General features: G+C 38.0%; 1 protein-coding gene across 3 annotated transcripts in view; it reads right to left on the reverse strand.

Annotated features, from left to right (window-relative positions):
* Positions 1-2,848: 2,848 nt before the first annotated feature.
* HSD17B7 (hydroxysteroid 17-beta dehydrogenase 7) overlaps positions 2,849-21,201 on the reverse strand; it is a 38,244-nt gene continuing 19,891 nt past the window's right edge. For 2 of the 3 annotated variants that reach the window (XM_082341943.1, XM_082341945.1), the window contains exons 8-9: positions 20,919-21,017; positions 2,849-17,893 (exon numbers count right to left, since the gene is read on the reverse strand). In XM_082341943.1, the coding sequence (XP_082198069.1) occupies positions 17,792-17,893; positions 20,919-21,017 (201 nt within the window). In that variant the 3' untranslated portion in view covers positions 2,849-17,791. The remainder of the gene's footprint in view (positions 17,894-20,918; positions 21,018-21,201) is intronic. The other variant, XM_082341944.1, reaches the window with a different exon arrangement.

The following is a 21,201-nucleotide window of genomic DNA, read 5'->3' on the forward strand; positions in this document are numbered from 1 at the left end:
TAGTTTTGCAGCATTGTCTGAAGTCTGGGAGGGTTATGCCTCCTGCTTTGTGCTTTATCCTCAGGATTGACTTGGCAATTCTGGGTCTTTTATGGTTCCATAGAAATGTTAGGATTATTTGTTCTAGTTCTGTAGAAAAACGTCATGGTTAATTTGATAGGGATTGCATTAAATCTGTAGATTGCTTTGGGTAGTACGACCATGTTAACGATGTTAATTCTTCCTATCCAAGAGAGTAGAATATCTTTTCCATTTCTTTGAATCATCTTCAATTTCCTGTATTAATGTTTTGTCTTTCTCAGATCTTTCACCTCCTTGGTCAGGTTTATTCTTAAGTATTTAATTTTTAGATGTGATTTTAAAAAGGATTGTTCTTTTACATTCCCTTTCTGATATTTCATTGTTAGTGTAAAGAAATGCAATCAACTTCTGTATGTTAATCTTGTATCCTGCTACCATTTTGAATTTGTTTATCAGTTCTAGTACCTTTAGTTCAGAGTCTTTAGGATTTTCTTTATATAGTATCATGTCATCTGCATATAATGACAATTTTACCTCTTCCCTTCCTATTTGGATACATTTTATTTCTTTTTCTTGTCTGATTGCTGTGTCTAGGACTTCCAATACTATGTTGAATAGAAGTGGTGAGAGTGGGTATCCTTGTCTTGTTCCAGATTTTAGCAGGAAGGCTTTCAGTTTTTCACCATTGAGTATTATGTTGGCTGTGGGTTTGTCATAAATAGCTTTTATTATGTTGAGATATGTTCTCTCTATACCTACTTTGGTAAGAGTTTTTTTTTTTTTTTATCATGAATGGATGTTGAATTTTATCAAATGCTTTTTCTGCCTCTACTGAGATGATTGTGTGGTTTTTGTCTTGTCTTGATGTGGTTCGTCACATTGATTGATTTGCATATGTTGAACCATCCTTGTGACACTGGGATGAATCCAACTTGGTTGTGGTGTATGATCTTTTTTATATGTTGTTGGATTCAGTTTGCTAATATTTTGAGGATTTTTGCATCTATATTCATCTAAGATATTGGCCTGTAATTTTCTTTTTTGATAGTGTCTTTGTCTGGTTTTGGTATCAGGGTGAAGGTGGCTTCACAGAATGTTTTTGGGAGTGTTCCCTCCACTTTAACCTTTTGGAAAAAATTTGAGAAAGATCGATATAAGTTCTTTTTTATCTCTTTGGTAGAATTCGCCTTTGAAGATATCTGGTCCTGTACTTTTGTTTGTAGGGACTTTATTTATTTATTTTTATTACAGATCCTATTTCACTTCTAGTGATTGGTCTGTTCATATTATCTATTTCTTCTTGATTCAATTTTGGTGGGCTCTTATGTTTCTAGAAACTTGTCCATTCTAGGTTGTCAAATTTGTTGGCATTAATTGTTCATAATATTCTCTTATGGTTTTTTGTATTTTTGTGATATTGGTTGTTATTTCTCCTTTTTCATTTCTTTTGTTTATTTGGGTCCTCTCTCTTTTTTCTTCTTGTTGAGCCTGGACAGAGTTTTGTCAATTTTGTTTACCCTTTCAAAGAGTGAGCTCTTGGTTTTATTGATTTTTTTTCTATTGTTTTTTAAAACTCTATTTTATTTATTTCCTCTCTGATTTTTATTTCCTTCCTTCTGCTGACTTCAGGTTTTGTTTATTCTTCTTTTTCCAATTCTTTTAGGTGGTTGTTTATTTGGCCTGTGTCGCTATGAACTTCTCTCTAAGAACTGCCTCTGCTGAAACCCATACGTAGAGTCTGTATGGTTCTGCTTTCATTGTCATTTGTCTCCAGGTATTTTTTTTAAATTATTTATTTATTTATTTATTTGTTTGTTTATTTATTTATTTATAGCTGTGTTGGGTCTTCGTTTCTGTGCGAGGGCTTTCTCTAGTTGCGGCAAGCGGGGGCCACTCTTCATCGCGGTGCACGGGCCTCTCACTATCGCGGCCTCTCTTGTTGCGGAGCATGGGCTCCAGACGTGCAGGCTCAGTAGTTGTGGCTCACGGGCCCAGTTGCTCCGCGGCATGTGGGATCTTCCCAGACCAGGGCTCGAACCCGTGTCCCCTGCATTGGCAGGCAGATTCTCAACCACTGCGCCACCAGGGAAGCCCTGTCTCAAGGTATTTTTTAATTTCCTCTTTGATTTCATTGTTTGCCCATTGGTTTTTTAGTAGCATGTTGTTTAGTCTCCATGTAATTGTTTTTTCTCATCTCTTTTTCTGTGGTTGATTTCTAGTTTCATGCAATTCTGGTCAGAAAAGATGATTGAAATAATTTCTATAGTCTTAAATTTGTTGAGGCATATTTTATGTCCTAGTTTGTTGTCAATCCTAAAAAATATTCCATGTTCACTTGAAAAGAAAGTGTATGCTGGATTTTTTTCTGTGGGGGTGTGGGGGTGTGGATGTAATGTCCTGAAAATATAAATTAAGTCTAACTTCTATTGTGTCATTTAGGATCTCTGTTGCCTTATCGATTTTCTGTCCAGAAGATCTCTCCGTTGATGTGAGCAGGGTGTTAAAGTCTCCTACTATCATTGTATTCCCATAATTTTTCCCTTTATGTCTGTTAGTATTTGCTTTACTTATTTTGGTGCTCCTATATTGGGTGCATATATGTTGACAACTGTAATATTCTCTTTTTGTATTGATCCTTTTATCATTATACAGTGTCCTTCTTTTTCTTTCTTTATGGCCTTTCTTTTAAAGTCTACTTTGTCTGAGTATTGCAACCCCCACTTTCTTGTCATTTCCTTTTTACGAAATATCTTTTTCCAACCCTTAATCTTCAATCTATGTGTGTCCTTTGTCCTAAAGTGAGTATCTTTTAGGCAGCATATTGTAGGCTCTTTTTTTTTTTTTTAATCCAGTCTGCCACTCTTTGTCTTTTGATTGAAGCATTTAGTCCATTGACATTTGAGGTAATTATCAATAGATATGTATTTGTTGCCATTTTATACCTTGTTTTCCAGTTGATTCTGTATTTCTACTTTTATCCCTTTTGTTTTTCCATTTGTGTTTTAATGACTTCCTTTCGTATTATGCTTGTGTGTTCTTCTTTTTAGATTTTGTGAATCCGTTATATGATTTTGATTTGTGGTTATGCTATTTTTCAAGTATGCTAACCACTTCCTATTTCTACTTGCTTTAAATTATAGTCATTTAGGCTCAAACACATTCTTAAAAAAAGAAGAAAAAATCTACATTTTCTTACTATCTTCCTCCAGATTATATTATTTTTATGTCTTGTTTTACATTTTCATGTTTATCCTTTTGCTGTTCATTGTGATCATCATTGCTTTCAAAAAAATTTTTATTGAAGAAAAATATGTATACTGGCTTATTTAAGTGGTTTACTTTCCAATTGTGATTTTCTCTTTCCTATAGCTTCTTGCTTCTTTTCTGTTTAGAGAAGACCTTTCAATATTTCTTTTAGGATAGGTTTAATATTGCTGTATTCTTTTCGTTTTTGCTTGTGTGAGAAATTCTTTATCTCTCCTTCTATTCTAAATGATAATCTTACTGGGTAGAGTATCCTAAGTTGCAGATTTTTTTTCCTTTCAGGCCTTTGAATATATCTTGCCACTCCCTTCTGGCCTGCAACATTTCTGTAGAGGAATCAGCTGATAACCTTATTGGGGGCGGGAGTCCCTTGTAATTAACTCTTCTTTTATCTCTTGCTGACTTTAGAATCCTCTCTTTATAACTTTTGCCATTTTAATTATAGCATGTCTTGGTGTAGGTCTGTTTGGGTTCATCTTGTTTGGGACCCTCTGTGCTTCCTGTCCCTGGATATCTGTTTCCTTCTTTAGGTTTGGGGGTTTTCAGCCATAATTTCTTCAAATACATTTTCAATCCCCTTTTCTCTTCTCCTTCTGGAATTCCTATTACACACAGATTGACCCACTTTATATTATCCCATGGTCTCCTATGTTGCTTTTTTTTTTTTTTTTTTTTTGGCTTTCTGTCTGCTGTGATTGGGTGATTTCCATTATTCTATATTCCATATCACTTATTCATTCTTCTGCATTATTCATTCTGCTATTCATTGCCTTTAGCTCAGCTTTCATTTCATCTCAGCAAAAGAGTTTTCTAATTCTTCTTTGCTCCTCTTTATAGTTTCTAGTTCCTTTTTATAATAACCTTCATTTCTATTGATAGTCTTTCTTAATTCCTTCAGTATTTTCATTATCTCCTTTTCAAACTTGGTGTCTACCAGACTAAAGAAGTCTGTTTCATTGTTTTTTTCAAGGGAGTTCTCTTGACCTTTTAACTCAGAGTGGTTCCTCTACTTCTTCATTTTACTTATTTCTCTTACTCTGTGATTTTAGGAGAAATGGTTATCTACTGTGGTCTTAGAGGGCTATTTATATGTGGGAGCATCCCTGTGTAGCCTCTGTTGGTTTAATATTTTGGTGCAAGGGCTGTTTTTAGTATGGTTGTCTGCCACCTCTTTCCTCAGTGTGTCATGGCCCTTATCCCCTTGATAGGGGGTATGACTGGTGGTGTGGTGACCACAGCCTACACTAGATGTTGATCAGGTCATCCTCTTTGCTCTGTGGTTGTCACAGCCCTGTCTCAGGTAGGGTCTGCTCCCTAATAGTTGGAATAGAAGCCCCCAGATTCATTTCTGAGCCATGTTTCTGATCTGCAGTGTGAGGTAAGTGGGATTGGAGGGCTCCCACTGGGAAAGAAACCACTGAGTAGTCCTCCACTGGAGCTGTCCACTGGGGAGTGTACTCTGCTGTGCCACCTGTCACAAAGTACACTGTTCTTGGTACTGCCCTCAACCCCTCCTCAACCGTGGGAATGCCAACAATTGGCCCTGGTGTCACTCAGGTATTGTTTTCAAAAGGCCGCCAGTGAAGATCCGCTGATGTCAAGTCCCTGGACTGCAGTCGTCATGCACCTGGACCCACTATGGGAGCTATGGAAGCAGCTCAGACCCTGGCCCAGCCCAGCCCCCGTGTGCACGCACCCACAATGTCCACACCTGCTAAGGCCAAATCCATCTCAGCCACAGGAGCACCTTTTGTCTGCTCTGATGCCCCGCAGGCACCGAGTTCACAAAGCCAGTGGTGGCTTGCATAGCTGTGGGAGAGATTTCAGTTCTGCTTCCTAAATTGTGTGGCCCCTGGGACTCAGCTATGACTTCAGCCCAGCCTCTCTGTGTGGGCCACCCGCTGGCACCTGCTTCAGGAGCCCGCTGAGGTGGCAGCTGGCATGTACACTCCCAGAGCCCACTAAGGTGGTGACTGGTGTGCAAAGAGGCTGCTGTCATGGGCTGCACCCCTCCCTTCACGTGCCACTTAACAGTGGCACTTCACTTCTGTGGCAGGCCCTGGCTTCTTCCATGTACACCCCTGGTTGCAGCCATACCATGCTCCAGCCCCTTCAGGCTGTCTCCGTGCAGCCAACCCCAGTCCTCTCCCTGGGTCTGTCCTCTAAACCCCGAGTTTCAGCACCCAGCCCCTGCCCTTACCAGGTGGACGCACGTCTGGTGTTGGGAGCACAGGAGAGTGGCACAGACCATCTGTGCAGGTCTCTCTCGTTCTGCCTGCTGCAAACTGGTTGTTGTGCTCTCCGCTGAGCCTCTGAAGCTCTCCCTCTGTCCTGGTTGATCTCCCCGCCAGTGAGGGGACTTCTCAGTGATTGGGAAACTTTCCTCTTTCTCAGCTCCCTCACAGGGGAGCAGTTCCCATCCTGCTTTCTTTTTTTTCTTCTTTCATCCTACCCGGTTATGTGGAGATCTTTCTTGTCCTTTCAAATTTTTAACGTCTTTTGCCTGTGTTCAGTAGGTATTCTGTGAGAATTGTTCCATATGTAGATGTATTTTTCATGTATTTGTGGGAAGAGGCGAGTTCCACATCCTTCTACTCTACCATGTTGATTTCAATTCCAGAAGTTTCCTTCTATTACTGATTTGTTAAGATGATTTTATTATACATGAGTGTAGAATCTTATTAAATGTATGTCTGCATATACCAAAAGGATCACATTACTTTTCTTCCTTATTCTTTCAACATAATAAATTATATTATTAGCTCTTCTGGTGCTGAGCTATCCTTGCATTTTTAGTACAAATACAACTTGGTCATGTTTAGTTGTGTTTGTTAATATATTGCTATATTCAGTTATGAGATCTTTGTATTAAGTGAATTTAGCCTACAGATTTCTTTTAAAGTATTATATTTGTCTGGTTTTGATATAAAAGTTATGCAAGCTTCATAAAATGACCTTGGAAAAAGGTACTCCTTTACAAATGTCTGGAATAGTTTGTGCAGGATTGAGATGATCTGTTTTTGATGTTTGGAGGAACTAATCAATAATCCTATCTGACATTTGGGGATGATGTATATTCTTTAATTGAAATTTTTATTGAGATAATTGTAAGGTTGTAGGAAGGAGTAAGAAACAGTAGAGATCCCAGACACTCTTCTTCCAGTTTCCCCCACTGATAACATCTTGCAAAACTATAATTCAATATCAACCATAATATTGACATTGATACAATCTTTTTCAGATTTCCTGTTTTGCATTTATAAGCCTGTCTGTGTATGTATGTGTTTTTTTGTTCTATAGACAATTTATCATATTTATAGGTCTTATGTACCCACCACAATAGTCTAGATACAGAACAGGCCCATAATCACAAGGATCTCTTGTATTGCCCTTTTATAACCACACAGAAAATGAGTGTATTCTTAAAGCATGGTATTTCTTTAATGGTTGTAGGTCTGTTCAGGTTTTCTATTTCTGCTTGTGTCCATTTTGGAAGAATACATTTTTTTCTAGGAAACATTTTCCAAATATTTCAAACAATTGTATGTTTTTCATAGTTTCCTCTCATTTTAAAAATCTCTACTTCTGTAGTTATGTTCCCCTTTTGGACTTAAATTGTTATTAGTGCCTATTCTTTTTTCATATATCCATATCACCAGAAGTATGCCTATTTTTCTTCAAGTGAATCAATTCTCATTTAGTTGTTCTCTTTTCTAATTCATTATCTTCTGCTTTTTATCTTTACATTCCTTCTACTTGTTTTGAATTTGTTCTTTTCTCTAACTTGAGTAGAATGAAGTCAATTTTCAGTCTTTTTTCTAAGCTATTCACGTAAAAATTTCTCTTAGTCATTCTCATGTGAGTTTCACGCATTAATATGTAGAATTTTCATTGTTGTTTAGTTGCTAATATTTTCTAATTTTCAATATTAACCCTCCCTTGACCCATGAATTAAAAAGTGGTAAAACAGGAGGTTTCATTATCATTTTTTTTCTTTTGGTTACCTTTTTGGAAATGATCTGTGGTCAGAGAAGATGGTTTGAATAATACACATTCTTTAATACTTGTTGAGACTTACTTTGAAGTCTAGTATTCTATTAGTTCATAAATTGTTACATGTTAATTTGAAAATAATATGGTTATCCAACTGGTGACTTGTGGATACATATTCATCAGATCAAGCTCATTAACTGTGTTCTTATGTTCCATATGCTTACCAATTTTTTGTGTGATTAATAAAACAATAAGTGATGTCTATTTATTAAAATTGTGAAATTGTCAATTTCCCCCTTATAATTCTGTAAACTGCTTTTTATATTCTAAGCATCAAAGGTACATATGAATTTATAACTATAATAACCTTCACGGTGTTTTTTTCCTTGTCATTTAGTCCTTCAAAATGCTTTTGCATTTTATCTGGTATCAATATTGCTATACAAGCCTACTGACTTTCATTAATATTTGCCAACTGTATATTTTCTCATCCTTTTACTTTCAACCTTTACATATCCTCATGTTTAAAAAAAAAAAATTAACCACTCTAGTAATTGTTCCTTTAACTAGTTTATTCCATTTATATTCATCTTGGCCTATTTGAATATATATGTATATTTTTTTACATTCTTGTAGCTTTTTTAAAAAGTTGAGGCTATTGTTGTACAGTATTATATAAGTTTCTGGTATACAATGTAGTGAGTCATAATTTTTAAAGGTTATGTTTCATTTATAGTTATTATAAAATATTGGCTGTATTCTCTGTTGTACAGTATATCCTTGTAGCTTATTTTATACATAGTAGTTTGTATCTCTTAATCCTCTACCTCTATCTTGACCCTCCCCCTTCCTTCTCCTCACTGGTAACTGCTAAAACTAGCAGTTCTCTATATCCGTGAGTCTGTTTTGTTATAATCACTAGCTGCTTTATTTTTTTTTAGATTCCACATATAAGTGATATCATTGTATTTGTCTTTCTCTGTATGACTTAGTTCATGTAGTATAATACCCTCTAAGTCCATCCATGTTGTTACAAATGGCAAAATCTCATTCTTTTTTTACAACTGAGTAGTATTCCATTGTATATATAGCCACATCTTCCTTATCCATTCATCTGCTGATGGACACTTAGGTTGCTGCAATATTTTGGCAATTGTAAATAATGCTGCTATGAACATTGGAGGTATAGTATCTATCTTTTTGAATTAGTGTTTTGGGTTTTTTAGATATTTACCCAGGAGTAGAAATGCTGGGTCATATGGTAGTTCTATTTTCAGATTTTTGAGAATATTTGAATATATTTTAAAAATCGAATTGGGGGATTTTTATTTCTCTTTTTTTCTATCATCATCTGCTTCTCCTTTCCATTTTATTTTTTTGGATGGCTTGGGTATTTTTTTAATACCTCTGTTGGTTTAGAAATTGTATATTTTATTTCTGTATAGTAACATTATGATTAAAAATGTAATAAGTACATCAGATATGTTAATGTCTAAAGGGCTATGATTTGTTCTCTATTTTAGGGAAATTGGATGAAATGACTCAGAAAATATATAGAGCACCAACCTACTGACACATCATAAATGACTTGAAATCAGGATTTAGTTCATGTTTAAAATCTCCTTTTGTGTACTTCATGTGGGACAGAATTAAATAATGTTATATTAACTGTGAGTACATTAGGCTATAATATCACAATTCTGCAAGGTAAGCATCAGTATTTTTTGTAATAATTAAGTTGAGGTATAAATTGAAGCAACTTGCCCAAACTCATGCTAGTTAATGGCTAAAATTTGATTCAATGTCTGCCCAGTCCCAGAGCCCACACTCTTCCCCCACATGCTCACACTTGACCTGATGCTGCTCCTAGGTGATGACTCAATATTCGGAAAACAGAGTGGGGAGAGTGGCCATGATGGAAGAATATAGAAAGACCCTGAGCTCACTTCCTCTCACGAGCACACCAAAATCACAACTATATGCAGAATAACCATCAGTGAAAAAGACAGGCACCTACCAGAAAAGATATTCTATAACTAAAGACATAAAGAAGGAACCACAATGAGACAGGTAAGAAGCACAAGCTCACGATATAATCAAATCACATAATGCCTGGGTGGATGATTCACAAACTGTAGAATTATATTGCAGAGGTGCTCCCACAGAAGTAATAGTTCTGAGCCCCACATTAAGCTCCCCAGGCCAGGGTTCTGGCACCAGAAGGATGAGCCCCTAGAGCATTTGGCTTTGAAGGCCAGCAGAGTTTAATTGCAGGAGCTCCACAGGACTGGGGGAAATAGATACTTCACTCTTAAAGGGCACACACAAAATCCAGCATGCACTGGGACCCAGGGCAAAAGCAGTAATTTGATAGGAGCCTGGGTCAGACCTGCCTGCTGGTCTTGGAGAGTCCTGGAGAGGTGGGGGGCAGCTGTGGCTCATCCTGGGGACACAGACACTGGTGGCAGCCATACTGAGGAACATTCAGCCACATTAACACTCCTGGCAGCTGACATCTTGGATCATTAGTGCCAAGACCTGACCACACCCAAAAGCCTATAGGTTCCAGTGCTGGGATGCCTCAGAGCAAAACAACTAACTGGGCAGGGACCCAGTCCCAGCCCCAGCCATCAGCAGACAGGGTGTGTTAAGGCTAAAGAGTCCACAGCAACCTCTGGACATGCCCCTAGACCCAGCTCTACCCACCAGTGGACAGGTACAGGCCTGTCCTGCCAGGAGGCCTGCACAAGCCTCTAGACCAGCCTCAACCACCAGGGGGCAGACACCAGAAACAAAACTATGATACCACAACACAGGTCCTACCCTACCCTGGGACCAGCTGGACCTGTCCACTAGCAGGCCAAAGCAAACTTCCAGACATCCTGCTGCATCAGAAACACCCTCTCCCTGCAACAATCTGAAAAAAGCTCTGGGATCCCTGGGACCTGCAGCCAGACTCCAGAAACCAACTCTGCCTGCTAGTGGTCTGGCACTAACCCCAGGATCTGGCTTCACCTGCCAGTGGATTGGTAACAGCACCAGAGTCTTCGGGACCCTGCCTCGCCCACCAGTGAGCCAGCACTAGCTCCATGGCCCCCTAAGATTCCACAGCCAGTCACACCATGACCAGGCCCCACTAAACAGCAGCCAGCAGCATCTGCACAAGGCAGGTCCTGGCAACCAACAAGACTAGGGGCCAACCAAGCCTATCAGACTGCCCACAAAGTCAGCCACCACAACAGAAGGACCCATGCAGACCTCTTAGGGGGAACCCCCAGAGCATATAGCTTGGGTGACAAGAGGGGAGTGCACTGCTGGGACTCACAGAACGCCTCCGACAGAAGACCACATCTCCAAGGTTGAGAAACATAACTAACTTACCACATACATAAAAATACAAACAGCAACTTAGACAAAATGAGGAAGGAATGAAGATGATAGAACTCCAGAAGAACTATGGGCAATCTACCTGAGAAAGAGTTCAGCGTAATGATCATAAAGATGATCAAAGAACTTGGGAGGAGAACAGATGCACGGAGCAAGCAGTTAGAAGTTTTAAACGAAGAGTTAGAAAATATAAAGAACAACCAGAGATGAAGAACACAATAACAAATGAAAAATAAACTAGAAGGAATCAATAGTAGACTAAATGATTCAGAAGAAAGAATACGTGACCTGGAAGACAGAGAAGTGGAAATCACTGTCACTGAAAAGAAAAAAAATGAAAAGAAATGAGGACAGTTTAAGAGACCTCTAGGACAACATCAAGTACACTAATATTTACATTAGAGAGTCCCAGAAGGAGAAAAGAGAGAGAAAGGGCCCAAGAAAATATTTGAAGACATAACAGCTGAACACCTCCCTATCCTGGGAAAGGAAACAGTCACCCAGGCCCAGAAGTGCAGAGTCCCATAGAGGAACACACAAAGACACATTGTAATCAAAATAACAAAGATTAAAGATAAAGAGAGAATACTAAAAGCCAAAAGGGAGAACAACAAATTACAAGGCAACTCCATAAGGCCAGCACAAAATCTACAGGCCTGAAGGGAGTGGCATGATATACTTAAGGTGATGAAAGGGAAAAACCTACAATCAAGAATACTTACCCAGCAAGGCTCTCATTCAGATTTGATGCAGAAATCAAAAAGTTTATAGGCAAGCAAAAGCTAGAAGAATTCAGTACCACAAAACCACTTTACAAAAAATGCTAAAGGAACTTCTCTAGGTGGAAAAGACAACATCACAGCTAGAAACAAGAAAATTAAAGACGGAAAAAGCTCACCAGTAAAGTCAAACATACAGTCAAGGTATGAAATCATCCACACACAAAACTAGTAGTGAGGTTCAAAGACAAAAGTAGTAAAATCATCTGTCAACAAGCAGTTATGGGATACGTGAAACAATTAGATGTAAAATATGATATCAAAAACAGTAACTGTGAGGGCAGGAGAATACAAATGTAGGGTATTTAAAACATCTTTGAAATGAACAGACCAGCAACTTAAAAATAATCACATATATAGAGACTGCTATATAAAAACCTCATCGTAACTACAAACCAAAAACATGATATATAGAAAACAAAGAAAAAGGAATCTACACATAACACTAAAGTTAGTCAACAAATCACAAAAGAGAACACAAGGGAATAAAGATCTACCAAAACAAATCCAAAACAATTAACAAAATGGCAATAAGAACATACATATCGATAATTACCTTAAATAAAAATGGACTAAATGTTCCAACCAAAAGACACAGACTGGCCGAATGGATACAAAAACAATACCTGTAAATATGCTACCTACAAGAGACTCACTTCAGATCTAGAGACACATACAGATGGAAAGTGAGGGGATGGAAAAAGGTATTCCACACAAATGGAAATGAAAAGAAAGCTGGAATAGCAATACTTATATCAGACCAAATAGACTTTAACATGAAAACTGTTACAAGAGACATGGAAGAACAGTACATAATGATCAAAGGATCAATCCAAGAAGAAGACATAACAATTATAAATATATATGGACCCAACATATATATTTACATATAAGTTCTTCTGGGATTCTCTAATGTGAATATTAGTACACTTGATGTTGTCCCAGAAGTCTCTTAAACTGTCCTCATTTCTTTTCATTCTTTTTTTCTGTTCAGTGGCAGTGCACCTTAATATACAAGGCAAATATTAACAGATATAAAAGGAGAAATTGACAGTAAGACACTAATAGGGGCCTTTAAAACCCACTTATATCAATGGACAGACCATCCAGCCAGAAAATCAATAAGGAAATGCAGGCCTTAAATGACACATTAGGCCAAAGAAGTTAATTGATATTTACAGAGCATTCCACCAGAAAGCAGCAGAATACACATTCTTTTCAAATGCACATGGAACATTCTCCAGGATAGATCACAAGCTAGGACATAAAGCAAGCCTCAGTGAATTTAAGAAAATTGAAATCATATCAAGCAACTTTTCTGACCAAAACACTATGATACTAGAAATCAACTACAAGAATAAAACTGCAAAAAAAATCCTAAGAACACATGGAGGCTAAACAATATGCTACTAAACAACCAATAGATCACTTAAAAAATCAAAGAGGAAATCAAAAAATACTTAGAGATAAATGAAAATACTACAGTCCAAAACCTATGGGATGCAGCAAAAGCAGTTCTAAGAGGGAAGTTTATAGCGATATGAGCTTACCTCAGGAAACAAGAAAAATCTCAAATAATGTAATCTTACACAAAAAGCAACTTAAGAAAAACAATCAAAACCCAAAGTTAGTACAAGGAAAGAAATCATAAAGATCAGAGCAGAAATAAATAAAATAGAGACTGAAAAACAATAGTAAAGATCAGTGGCATTAAAAGCTGTTTCTTCGAAAAGAAACAAAATTGATAAACCTTTATCCAGACTCAACAAGAAAAAAAAAGAGGGCCAAAATCAACAAAATCAGAAATGAAAAAGAAGTTACAAATGGCCATAAGGGACTCCTTCAAGCAATTATATTCCAATAAATGGATAACCTAGAAGAAATGGAAAAATTCTTATAAATGTACAATCTCCCAAGACTGAACTAGGAAGAAATAGAAAATATGAACAGACCAATTACCAGTAATGAAATTGCATCAGTAATTAAACTCCTAACAAAAGTCCAGGACCAGATACCTTCATAGATGAATTCTACCAATCATTTAGAGAAGAAGTACCACCTGTCCTTCTGAAACTATTCTAAAAAAAACTGCAGAGGAAGAAACACTTTCAAACTCATTCTATGAGGCCACCATCACCCTGATACCAAAACCAGACAAAGATGCCACAAAGAAAATTACAGGCCAATATCACTGATGAATATAGATGCAAAAATCCTCAACAAAATATAAGCAAACTGAATCCAACAATACATTAAAAGGATCATACACCATGATCAAATGGGATTTATCCCCAGGATGCAAGGATTTTTCAGTATCTGCAAGTCAATCAACCTGATACAACACATTATCATATGGTTTTATCCTTCAATTTGTTAATCTCAATAGATGCAGAAAAAGTTTTTGATAAAATTCACCATCCTTTTATGATAAAAACTCTCCAGGAAGTGAGCATAGAGGGAATATACCTTAACATAATAAAGGACATATATGACAAACCCACAGCTAACATCATACTCAACTGTGAAAAGCTGAACGCATTCCCTCTAAGATCAGGAATAAGACAACGATGCCCACTCTTGTCACTTTTATTCAAAATAGTTTTGGAAGTCCTAGCCACATCAATCAGAGAAGAAAACGGAATAAAAGGAATCCAAATTGGAAAGGAAGAAGTAAAATTGTCTCTGCAGATGACATGATATTATATATAGAAAATCCTAAAGATGCTACCAGAAAACTACTAGAGTTCATCAATGAATTCAGTAAAATTACAGGATACAGAATTAATACACAGAAATCTGTTGCATTTCTATACACTAACAATGAAATATCAGAAAGAGTAATTAAGGAAACAATCCCATTTACTATTGCATGAAAAAGAATAAAATATCTAGGAATAAACCTACCTAAGGAGGCAAAAGTCCTGTACTCCAAAAACTATAAGATGCTGATGAAAGAAATTGAGAATGACACAAACGGAAAGATGTGTTCTTGGATTGGAAGAATCAATATTGTAAAAATGACCATACTTCCCAAGGCAGTCTACAGATTCAATGCAATCCCTATCAAATTACTAATGGTATTTTTCACAGAACTAAAACAAAAAATTTTTAAATTTGTGTGGAAACATAAAACCCTGAAATGCCAAAGGAATCTTGAGAAAGAAAAACGGAGCCGGAGGAATCAGGCTCACTGACTAAAGACTATACTACAAAGCTATAGTCATCAAAACAGTATGGTACTGACACAAAAACAGACACATAGATCAAGGAACAGGATAGAAAGCCCAGAAATAAACCCACGCAGCTATGGTCAATTAATCTACGACAAAGGAGGCAAGAATATACAATGGAGAAAAGACAGTCTCTTCAATAAGTGGTGCTGGGAAAACTGGACAGCTACATGTAAAATAATGAAATTATAACATTCTCTAATACTCTATACAAAAAAAAAAAAACAACTCAAAATGGATTAAATGCCTAAGTGTAAGAGTGGATACTATAAAACTCCTAGAGGAAAATATAGGCAGAACACATAAATTGCAGCAATACTTTTTTGTATCCATCTCCTAAAGTAAAAGAAATAAATAAAAGCAAAAATAAACAGGACCTAATTAAACTTAGAAGTTTAAAAGCAAAGGGAACCATCAATAAAATGAAAAGACAACCTACAGAATGGGAGAAAATATTTACAAACGATGTGATTGACAAGGGGTTAATTTCTAAAATATACAAATAGCTTATACCACTCAATGTTGAAACAAAACCAAATACCCCAATCAAAAAAAATGAACAGAAGACCTAAATAGACATTTCTCCACAGAAGACATACAAATGGCCAAAAAGCACATGAAAAGATGCTCAACATTGCTAATTAGAGAAATGCACATCAAAACTACAATAGGTATCACCTCACACCGGTCAGAATGGTCGTCATCAAAAAGTCTGCAAATAGGGACTTCCCTGGTGGCACAGTGGTTAAGACTCCACCTGCTAATGCAGGGGACATGGGTTCAACCCCTAGTCCAGGAAGATCCCACATGCCATGGAGAAACTAAGCCCATGCGCCACAACTACTGAGCCTGCGTGCCACAACTACTGAAGCCTGGGTGCCTAGAGCCCGTGCTCCGCAACAAGAGAAGCCACCACAGTGAGAAGCCCACGCACCACAACAAAGAGTAGCTCCCGCTCGCCGCAACTAGAGAAAGCCTGCGTGCGCAGCAATGAAGGCCCAACAGAGCCAAAACATACTAAAAAAAAATGTCTACAAATAGTAAATGCTAGAGAGGGTGTGGAGAAAAGGGAACCCTCTTATGCTGTAGGTTGGAATGTAAACTGGTAGAGCCACTATGGAGAACAGTCTGGAGGTTCCTTAAAAATGTAAAAACAGTTACCATATGTCCAGCAATCCCACTCCTGGGTATATATCTGGAAAAGATGAAAACTCCAACTGGAAAAGATACAAGCACCCCTATGCTCATAGCAGCACTATTCACAATAGCCAAGACATGGAAACCACCTAAATGTCCACAGACAGATGAATGGATAAAGAATATGTGATACACAGACACACACACACACATACAATATACAATGGAATACTACTCAGCCATAAAAAAGAATGAAATAATGCCATTTGCACCAACGTGGATGGACCCAGGGATTATTATACTAAGTGAAGTAAGTCAGACAGAAAGACAAATATCACACAATATCACTTATACATGGATTCTAAAAATATGATACAAATGAACTTATTTATGAAACAAATAGACTCTACAGACAAAGAAAACATGATTATGGTTGCCAAAGGGGATAGCAGGGCTGGGGGAGATAAATTAGGAGTTTGGGATTAACAGATACATGCTACTATGTGTAAAACAAACAACAAGGAACTACTGTATGGCACAGGGAACTATATTCAATATCTTATAATACCTATAATGAAATAGAATCTGAAATATACGTATATATAAATAACTGAATCACTTTGCTGTACATCTGAAACACTAAGTCAACTGTACTTCAATTTAAAACAAAACATTCAGGAAACAGAACCAACTCTCAGTCAGATGAGACGTGGTCACTCAGTGCCTTACACAGTAATATTTCAACTATGACACTCTGGCTTATTAATCTCTAATAAAAACTTTGTAGTCATCATTCTCAAAAGATGCTCTTTAGTCATTCACATATATCATTGCATTTAATGCTCACTTCATACCCATGAACAGAGGAAGCAGAAAGATAATTCCTTCACAGATGAAGAGTTTGAGATCCATAATAAAGTCCTTCTTCTCAATTAACTGCGAATGAACAGAAGATCAAAAACCAGCTCTGCTTTCAGCTCTCCAACTTTACCCTTCTTTCTTGAAGACAGTGGAGTGTTCAGCCCTCATTTTCACATGTTTATTGTTATTAAAAATATCTTTAGCAACAAACTTAAAGTATAACCAAAAATCCATACTTTAAAATGTAAAGAAATTATATTTACATATAATTTTTCACATTAACTCATTCAAACTGTAACTCTATTACAGGTGTTGGTTGAAACATCTAGGCATCTTAGCATTTTGTCTTCATATCATGCAAACTAAGTCCTAACCACTTTCGACCACTACTGATACCAGGAGACATTCCACCAGTAATTATTCAATTGGAAAATTTCATTGAAACAATCTGAATAAATCATTTTTGCTGCAAGATTACATCCAGTAAAACGTCATGAAAACGAGTGGGTCAGTAATAAATTTGCAAATTGTGTTAAAGGTCAGGCCCACTATTAACATGGACTAAATCAATCTCAATAAAAGACGTTTTTAAAATAAGAAAAAAATAATTCAAGTGGCCCAAATACATATACTTTTGTTACTATGATTAATTACATGGGCATCTGTATTAGGATTGGTAAAAGCAGCATGTGGAAGAAGAAATAAGGTACAAGACCCAGGAAAACTACTTGAAAGGAACAAGGCTAAGATGGTCACTCAGAGAATGGGCAGTATTTCCTCCTGCTGGGGCAGGTGAAAAGGAGAACCAGTGTGTGTCTGTGTCATGATTATTCAAGTCTACACCTCATCCCATGAAGTGTAGCTGGGGCTCCAGTTCGCAGAATAAACAAATTGTGACTAGCACAATTCTGATATAACACCATTCTTAAGAATATATGATATTTTATCCATCTTTTTCTCACGTGCACAAACACATGCACAGTCATAGAGGTAATTCTGAAACAAAGAGACAATCAGAGCTCACAGTTTACCACAAATGCACATCATCCAACTCAGCAGAAACCCACGTGCTCCAGAATCCACAGAAGGCATGAAAATGGTGCTCAGAGAGCACCATTTTCAGCTCTGGTTTTTGGTTTTTTGAATGGTGACCCTAATATCCTTTTCCAGTTCCAGTAAGTTTTGGTAAAATTTTTCAGCAGTGTCTTCATCTAGGTCTATCTGGAAAAGAAACAAAGATAGGGATGACTACAAAGGAAAAATGAAATGAATAGTATTTGAATAAAAGGGAGCCGTTTAAATAACACAGGTAAGCGAATCCAAAATAGGGCCAGTTGGAATGGGCTGCAGTGGCAGCCATGTGGGGAATGTTAGGAATCCTGAGGACACAATAACTCTCCATCCAAACTCCATCACTCACCAAGCCTACTGATGCTTCCCTTAAATAGCAAGACTGAAAGATCTGAGCTTTGCTGTCTCCCCTAACTGCTGTGTACCTAGTAACAGAAGACACCAAACATCTGTGTTATAAAAAAGGCCAAAAGAGAAAAATCAAGAAATTTTTAAAAAAATTCCAACTGCTACTTACTTCCTAATATCCACCTTCTTTAGTAAAAGCGCCCTGATCTTAGCTGAGCTCACTGCCCTGCAGATGAAAGACTACATTTCCAGCCTTCACTGAAGTTAGTGGTACCAGGTGACTATGTTCTGGCCAATGAGATTAAGTGGAAGTGTTGTGTGGTACCTACCCAGGACTCTCTTTAGAAGGAATGGGGCACCCCTTTCTTTCTCCCTTCTTCCATGCTGCTCCCCAGAGCTATAAGGATGAGGGCCACACCTCAGGGATGACAGAAGGAACCTGGGTACCTGACAATTTGCAGAGCTGCCAGGCCAGCCTAAGGTTGCCTCTCCAAACTGCTTTACACGCGAGAAACCTAAGCTTTTATCTTGTTTAATCCACTATTATTTTACATTCTTCTGTTTTATGTAGAAAATCTAATTTTAACTTACACACTGTATGTAAAAGCAAACTTTCAGTCCCTATAAAGTGTTATCTCTTTCCAAGTCAACACAGAGCCTAAACTTAAAAAAAAAAAAAAAGGTTCTTTCTTCATAAAGCTAAAAGGCTAAAAAATGAAAGAAAACTTTATAACATTTTGGAAAAAATATTTATATTCATTCAATCATATTAGTGTTTTTTCATGTTGTAACCGGAAGAGACATTATAGCTCTCTTTAGTTCAACCCAACCTTTAAACAGAGCAGAGAGCTGACTTCCCAAAATTAATCAAAGGTTAAAACATATTCTGCAATGCATTTCCATGAAATGCTAATAAAATACTTTGGTTTATAGAATTAAACGTTTTCTCCCCTTGGTAAACCAATCATTCCTTTGAGATCAGTAGATAGTAAGTTCAAACAAATTCTGAGGGCCTAAAAGTAAGCTCATTAGTTTACAATAGAGTTCCCAAAGTGTGTTCTTTGGGATGTTGTTAAGCATTATGTAAAATTTAAAGAGAAAAGAAAAAGTCGTACAGTCAAGAACAGCTTGCAAACAGCAGGATGAAACATGTCACGCTTATTTCTTAACTGTATCAACTTCTCAAAGCCTTTACTGGGCTAATGTGCATTGTGCATGTCTCTGAAAGAGGGAAATATAATATGAAGCATTTTTCAAACTTACTTGGCTGACAAACTGCTTTCTGCAAATCTTCTCAAGGAACTATCCCACAAAAGGTATTTTGGAAAACACTGGAGGTTCATAGGTTCATTTTCAGTAAACATATACCACGGGAAGCAGAGAGCCTGGTTCCCCTTGGACCTCAAGCTACTGACATAGACAAGATCACTGACAATTTTGACTCTGACTCAGCTAACTTATTTGCTTCAATCTAATTTTATTTTATGCCGATTCTTCCTCACAATAAGCTAGGCAGTGAAAAATGGGAGGCTAAAGTAAACCTTACTCATGACAAAAATACAACAAAATTAGGACTTCCCTGGTGGCGCACTGGTTAAGAATCCGCCTACCAATCCACCTACCAATGCGAGGGACACGGGTTCGAGCCCTGGTCCGGGAAGATCCCACATGCCTCAAAGCAACTAAGCCCGTGCGCCACAACTACTGAGCTTGTGCTCTAGAGCCCGTGAGCCACAGCTACTGAGGCCCGCGCACCTGGAGCCCGTGCTCCGCAACAAGAGAAGTCACCGCAATAAGAAGCCCGTGCACTGCAGCGAAGAGTAGACCCTGCTCGCCGCAACTAGAGAAAGCCCAAGTGCCGCAACTAGAAAAAGCCCGCGCACAGCAATGAAGACCCAATGCAGCCAAAAAAAAAAAAAAAAACCAATAAAATTAATCCTTACAGGGTCAAAATAAAATCTTTTTCATTTTTCTAATATGTAACTATGTTTATTTTTATCATTTATTTATCTGGCTGTGCCGGGTCTTGGTTGCAGCAGACAGGATCTTCGTTGCCGCGTGTGGGATCTTTAGGTGCAGCATGCGGGATCATTCTTAGTTGTGGCATGTGAGATCTAGTTCCCTGACCAGGGATCGAACCCGGGCCCCCCTGCATTGGGAGTGCTGAGTCTTAACCACTGGGCCACCAGGGAAGTCCCCTGTAACTATGTTTAATTTCATTTTAGGTTACACAGAGTCTACAAAACACAGCATTCATTTTTTTTTCCCAAACTCCATCCCGTACCTCTTCAAAACACCAGTCTATTAAAGCTAATAGTTGACATAAGTGGAATTGAACACTCAAAGGGAAGCTAACTTCACTCAGAAAGATGCTTTATATTTCATCCAACTTGTGACACATTTCTTGAGCACCTGCCATGTGCAAGGGAACATGCTAGGAAAAGGGGTGCAATCCCCACCTCCTCATGGAGCTTATCCTTGGACAAGGGAGCCCGCTACTGAATGAATACTACACAGAACTGGCATAAGAGGTCAAAAAAGCCTAGCATGAAAGCACCTGACCTGATGTAAAAGGTCACATGAAAGCTGTGATCTTAAGGATAAACAGTAGAAATGAATCAGTAGAAAGAAGAAGGGGAAGAGCAGTTTAGGTGGAGAGAAGGTGTGCCATGGCTGAGAGGCAGGAGAGAACAGAAAGAAATGAAAACAGGCCCATGTGATGCCAGCGAGCGGAGACGGGAGCCCCAGGAGAGAGAAGCTGGGCAGCTGGTAGGGCTGGTCAGGAGCCCAGCAGCAACCTCTTCAGTGAAACAAAGGAAACATTTACCTTTTTGGACGTTACGTAATTGCTTCCAAAGCCAGTGGTGGCACTCAGATATTTCACCAGGGGATTGAGAGACTCGGGCTTTTGGTGGAAAAGCCAGACCTGGAAAAGAAGAGGGTGTCAATGATTCTTCTCTTCTGCCCAAGGTGAGTGAGGCTGGAGGGGATGTACAATCACAATCAGCACTTTACAGAGCCCCAAACAAATTCTCAAAGTCCCCCTGAACAGCAGCAGCTAATTGTGATGCCTTCATGAACCACTACTATGATTCGAAGGAAGACAGCAG

Source organism: Balaenoptera borealis, assembly GCF_965194805.1.
Source record: "Balaenoptera borealis genome assembly, chromosome: 1".
Classification (NCBI taxonomy): Eukaryota; Metazoa; Chordata; class Mammalia; order Artiodactyla; family Balaenopteridae; genus Balaenoptera; species Balaenoptera borealis.